The sequence below is a fragment of the Phoca vitulina genome, unplaced genomic scaffold (genome assembly GCF_004348235.1).
Source record: "Phoca vitulina isolate PV1807 unplaced genomic scaffold, GSC_HSeal_1.0 scaffold106, whole genome shotgun sequence".
In the NCBI taxonomy this organism is placed as follows: Eukaryota; Metazoa; Chordata; class Mammalia; order Carnivora; family Phocidae; genus Phoca; species Phoca vitulina.
The window spans coordinates 813,521-819,193 of record NW_022589809.1 but is presented as its reverse complement, the minus strand read 5'-3'; the positions used below and the strand labels follow the sequence as shown (position 1 = coordinate 819,193).

Genomic DNA, 5,673 nt, shown 5'->3' with positions numbered 1-5,673 from the left:
TTCATTTCTGCCCTTAGAGACTCTATGTTGCCATTAATTGATTTCTCCATTCTAGCTATCATCTTCACAATTGCTAGCCTGAATTCCATCTCCGACATCTTGGTTATATCTGAATCCATTTGTAAATCTGCTGCATAAGTCATAATCTCTGAGTCTTTTCTATTTTGGGGGCTCTTCCTCCTAGTCATTCTGTTGATGGGTGGTTGAGGGAATGTATAGAGTCCAAATTATTGACCACAACCCAAGCAAGATGTACCTGTTTTCAAGGGACCTTATGGTTGCTGGCTTCTTGTTTTCCCAGCCTGTCTTCTGGGGGAGGGGCCTGCCGCACTGTTACTCAGGCAACCCTATTTGGGCAGAGTTGCCTGCCCCCTGTGGCTGGGGATGGGCTCAGTGAAAACCGGTTTTTCAGGGCCTTTGTTCTCTGGTGGCTTTGCCTGGTGGCTTTCCATGTCTCTTCCGAGAGTCAGAGCAGAAGAGACCATTTCCAACCCTCTGCCTCAGAACAGAGATATTGCAGTCTGTTCTTCAGTGAGCTCTCCAGGCCACACTATCTCCGTTTCTGTCTGTGCCACTATAAACTGCAGCATCCTGGGTTGTGCGCCCCTCTGCAGTGCCCGCAGTCCTTCCTCCAGGTTGGGCTTGTCTCTGCCCTTTGTGCTTCTAAAACCACCAGCCACCCCCAATTTGCATGTGGGGCCCCACTGCTCCAGTTTCTGTCAGGCGGGCTGCCCTAAAGTCCTTTCCCCGCCGCTACTGGTCTGTGAGTCTGTGCCCTGTCCCAGTGTGGGAGGCTATCGCTCACCAGTGGTGTAGGATCTGGCTAGATTGGCTCCCTCCTGCTGCCATTTATTCTCCAATATCTGCCCGGGGAATCACAGCTCACTGCTTCATACCTTGAAACCAACCGCCTGCGATATTCTGTTTGTAGAGATCCAGATCTATCTTCTTACATTTCAGGCTGATTTCGTGGGTGTTCAGAGTGGTCTGGTAGATATCCAGCTCAATTCTAGGGACCAGTTGGAATAGGGTCCCCTACTCCTCCACCATCTTTTCCTGTCTGTATTCATCCTTTCTGATGGCTGAGTAATATTCCATTGTATATATGGACCACATCTTTATCCAATCATCTGTTGAAGGGCATCTTGGCTCTTTCCATGGTTTGGCTATTGTGGACATTGCTGCTATGAACATTGGGGTGCAGGTGCCCCTTTTTTTCAGTATATCTGTGTCTTTGGGGTAAATACCCAGTAGTGCAATTACTGAGTCATAGGGTAGATCTGTTTTTAATTTTTTGTTGAACCTTCATTTGGAAAGAGACTTGCCAATATTTACTGAGTTGTGCATGTGGTTGGCCCAGGAGACAAACAGAGATTGCCTGTCTTTTTTATGACTTCTATCCTTTTTTAGGATTTTACCTCACTCTGGGGTTGTAGGATCCTCTTGCACGCTTTCTTCACATCTTTGTTTCTCAGGGTGTAGATGAGTGGGTTGAGCAGTGGGGTGATAACACAGTAGAAGAAGGCCATGAATCTGGCCTGAGTGCTATTGGCAGGGGGCTGGAGGTACATGTAGATGGCTGGTCCAAAGTACATGATGACAACCTCCAAGTGGGAGCTGCAGGTGCTGAGGGCCTTGTACCTTCTGTCAGCTGAAGGTAACTTCAACACATCCTTGGCAATGAATGTGTAGGAGACTAGCACAAGCCGAGGAGCCTTCAGTGCAAAAGGGATGGCTCCCACAGCCAGGGACAGGTCATTAGCAGTGGTGTCACCACAGGCCAGCTTGATCAGGACAGGTACTTCACAGAAGAAGTGGTTGAGTGTATGGTGACCACAGTGGTGGAGCTGGAGAGTGAGTGTAGCTTGGAGCATTGAGTTGGCCAGGCCACTGGACCAGGCAGCAGTTGCCAGTTGCAAACACACCCGGGGCCTCATGATGAGAGTATACTGGAGGGGCTGGCAGATAGCCACATAGCGATCAAAAGCCTTTACCTCCAGTACAGCACATTCAGTGCATCCTGTCCAGTGGAAGAGGTAGGCCTGGGTGATGCGGCCCCAGGAAGCAATGGTCTTCTCTGCCCCCCAGAGGTTGGCCAGCAGCTGGGGCACAATGGTGCAGGTGACACAAAGGTCCAGCAGAGAGAGATTGTCCAGGAAGAAGTACATGGGGGTCTGGAGTCTGGGCTCCACTATGGAAAGAAAGATGATGGAGCTATTCCCCATCAGGGTGAGGATGTAAGAGACCAGGACCACTCCAAAGAGGGGCATTTCTTAGCCATGGATAATCTGAGAAGCACAGCAACACAGTTGTGCTGGGGAAACTCACATTTTCTCTTTCCATGGTACCCACCATATGTATGGCTGGAAAGAGAGAGACCCAGTTTAGAGGGTTAAGTGTGACTTTTGTATTTTTTTAAAATTTTGGATCTGTACTTTATTTGACACTTATTAAAGCTGTATAAAAACCATGCAGTTTATTTATAATTTTGTACGTTAACTATATTTGAAGACTACACAAAAATTTCACAAAGCTTTCTTATATGGAAAGATGTGTGAAATAGGGGGCTTTAAAAATTTTTAGGTACAGAATTTTGCAAAGATTATTTTGGTTTCTAGGGTTATGAGCACTAGCTTGAAATAAGACTGACAAAAATGTGCAAATGAGTAGAATTTCAACAAATGAAAAACTACAAATGCTTAGCTAAAAGCTAAAATATCTTGAAATACTATTATGTAGCAATGGGAATTTATAAAACAGAAAAAAAGCTTATTTTTAAAAAGTCTTTCATGAATAACAGGCTCTCAGTAATATTCTATAAAAACATTCAGGAATAAAGTTTCTCAAATTCTGTTCATCATCAAAATTATGTTTCCAGTAGTGACTGAAGGTGTGATTTGTAAATAATTGCTTATTGTCCTACATGGGAAGTCTCAATGTCCCCCTTTGGGGAGAGGGGGAGAAGAAAATCAATTGTCAAATTTAGATTCAAGTAAAAGATCCTGGTACTGATATCATGAACACAGAGTAGAGTGTTGCAATAATGTACAAGTCCACATACTTTTAATTGTACCCCTAAAATGGAAGTGTAAACTTTAGGCTTGTTCAGTTTAAGATCTCCTATAGGGAAGTGAGTACCTCATCCTTCAAAGTTCAGGAAAATATCAATACGGATTTTTTCTTCTCCAGTGATGACTTTGTAATTCAATAAACACCATCCTGAAACCTTCAACTATGTTGATGGGATAATCCTCATAATTGTATGAGAAGTTTTTAAAAGATGGGTCTGATTCTGTATAAATACTGCCTTAGCAGTTGGTACTGAAGTAAGGATAGAGCTGGAATATCCTAAATATGATGAGAAACTCTTCTTTGAACCCAGTCAGCCCAAGTCTTTATGACATCCTTCACTCATATCATAAAGAAAGTGGCATGCAATCCTTTGAATCTGGCATATTTCTTTCAAAAAAAAAATAAAGGAAACACTCTGTTTTTTTTTTTTTTTTCAGTCCAGTTAGGTTAATTTTCTCTGTCCTCAACTCTGTTGTTGTATAGTGTAGTGGTTGAGTGCAGTGAATGCTGAGCTTGGGTCTCAATCACTTGTGACATGGACAGTCAACCTCTCCACATTTTGATTTCCTCATTTAAAAAGTGAGAATAAAAATAGTCCTTATCTTACATGGTTATTTGAAAAACTTAAAAGAATTTTTATATAAATCTGCCTCTATCTATCTATCTATCTATCTATCTATCTATCTATCTATCTATCTATCATCTATTTATCATGTATCTATCTATCTATCTATCTATCTATCTATCTATCTATCATTTATCTATCATCTATCTATCTATCTATCATCTATCGTCTATCTATCTATCATCTATTTATCTATCATCTATCAATAGATAGATATCATCTATCTATCATCTCTCTCTATCTCTATCTATCATCTACCTATCTATCATTATCTATCATCTATCTATCATCTATCTATCATCTATCATCTATCTATCTATCTATCTATCTATCTATCATCTATCATCTATCTATCATCTATCTATCATCTTCCTATATCTATCATTATCTATCATCTATCTATCTATCTATCATCTATCTATCATCTATCAATCTATCATCTATCTCTCATCTATCTATCTATCTATCATCTATCATCTATCATCATCATCTATCTATCATCTATCATCTATTTATTTATCTATCAATCATCTATCATCTATCTTTCATCTATCTATCAACTATCTATCCATCATCATCTGTCAATCCAATATCTACCATCTCTTTTTCATCCATCATCTATCACACAATGAGGCCTATTTAAGTGTTTGCTACTGTTATAGAACCTCCGTCTATATCTATGCCTACTCTTCCTTTCGCTCTCTTCTCGCTCCTGTTTTCCCTTCTCCTCTTAGTCTCTCTCTCATTCTGTGTGTGTGTCTGTCTCTCCCTTCCCACATCTCTGTTTCTCTCTTAGTCCATTCATAAAATGCACTGCTCTCATGCCATCAGGAATGGAGCATGTAATCCTTTGAATGTGGCACATTTCTCTCAGAAAAGTCTTTAAAGGAACCACTGCATCATGTTTCCTTTTAGTCCAGTCCAGTTAAGGACCTGTGGATACTTGGATAGACAAGATAGAGGTTGGAGGGCAATCACAGCTATGTAACAGTACAGACTTTTTCTCTGGGGAAGGGGCCATCAGCTCCTTTTTTGTTTGTTTGTTTTGTGCAACTGTGTTCCTTTTGTCTTTCTTCTAACTCTGGTCTTCCTAATTTTCACTAATTTTATTTTCTCCTTATTCTTTCATTTATCTCTCCCTTATTCCATCTTTTCCTTCTTTTCAACTCATCTTTTAAATTTTCCTCTGTGTCCCCCACATTCTTTCCAAAATGGCATCATCTCTGATCTTATTTGTAGGCTGTGAATTTTCAAGATGCATTATTTCATTTTCCTCTCAAATCCCTACCTTTTACAAGACATTTCTTTTTTCTGGAGTGTTCTAATATCCGAAATTTAGCACCTCTCAAATTCAGCCCACCATTACTCAGTTGTGAGGTGAACTTCCCCCTCAATTCCTTTATCCAATGCCATCATGATTGTTTTACCCTTCGACAAATTGCAGTTATCCCCAGGATAGGCCAGAGAGGCAGGTACAGTGTAGGGTAGCTCAAAAGCCCTGAGTGCCATGTTGCTCCAGTACTTTCCTCTCACTAATCTGTTCCTACTTCTCAAACTACCTAATTTTTATTTTATAGTGCACAATTTTACTAGGATGACTCATGAAACAGAGTTGTCACATAACAATTTCAAGTATTACAGAAGTTTATCAGAATAATTCTTTTTGGAAGATTCATGACCTTTTTTGGAAATAGGATAAATTAGATTGGAGAGGGGAAGAGACCCTGAAAAAGGTGGATAGATTCCTTTTTCTGAAGTCAAAGTTTGGGTGATTGTCTTTAGTTGCATCCTGAATTAATCTTTCTTTCCTTGTGGTTCCAGCTTTGGTATTTAAATAGGAAATGTCTACAAATGAGTCTTCAGTATTAGTGAAGAACACTGAAACTATTTTTTTTTTTTTAATTTTTTTTATTGTTATGTTAATCCCCGTACATTACATCATTAGTTTTAGATATAGTGTTCCATGATTCATTGTT

At 40.2% G+C, this 5,673-nt stretch overlaps 1 protein-coding gene across 1 annotated transcript; it reads right to left on the bottom strand.

Annotated features, from left to right (window-relative positions):
• Nucleotides 1–1,406: 1,406 nt before the first annotated feature.
• LOC116627926 (olfactory receptor 2G3-like) lies at nt 1,407–2,355 on the bottom strand. Its single transcript, XM_032397902.1, is given in 2 exon segments — nt 1,407–2,273; nt 2,275–2,355. Coding segments are annotated over 2 exon segments (948 nt in total).
• Between the last annotated feature and the right edge of the window lie 3,318 nt (nt 2,356–5,673).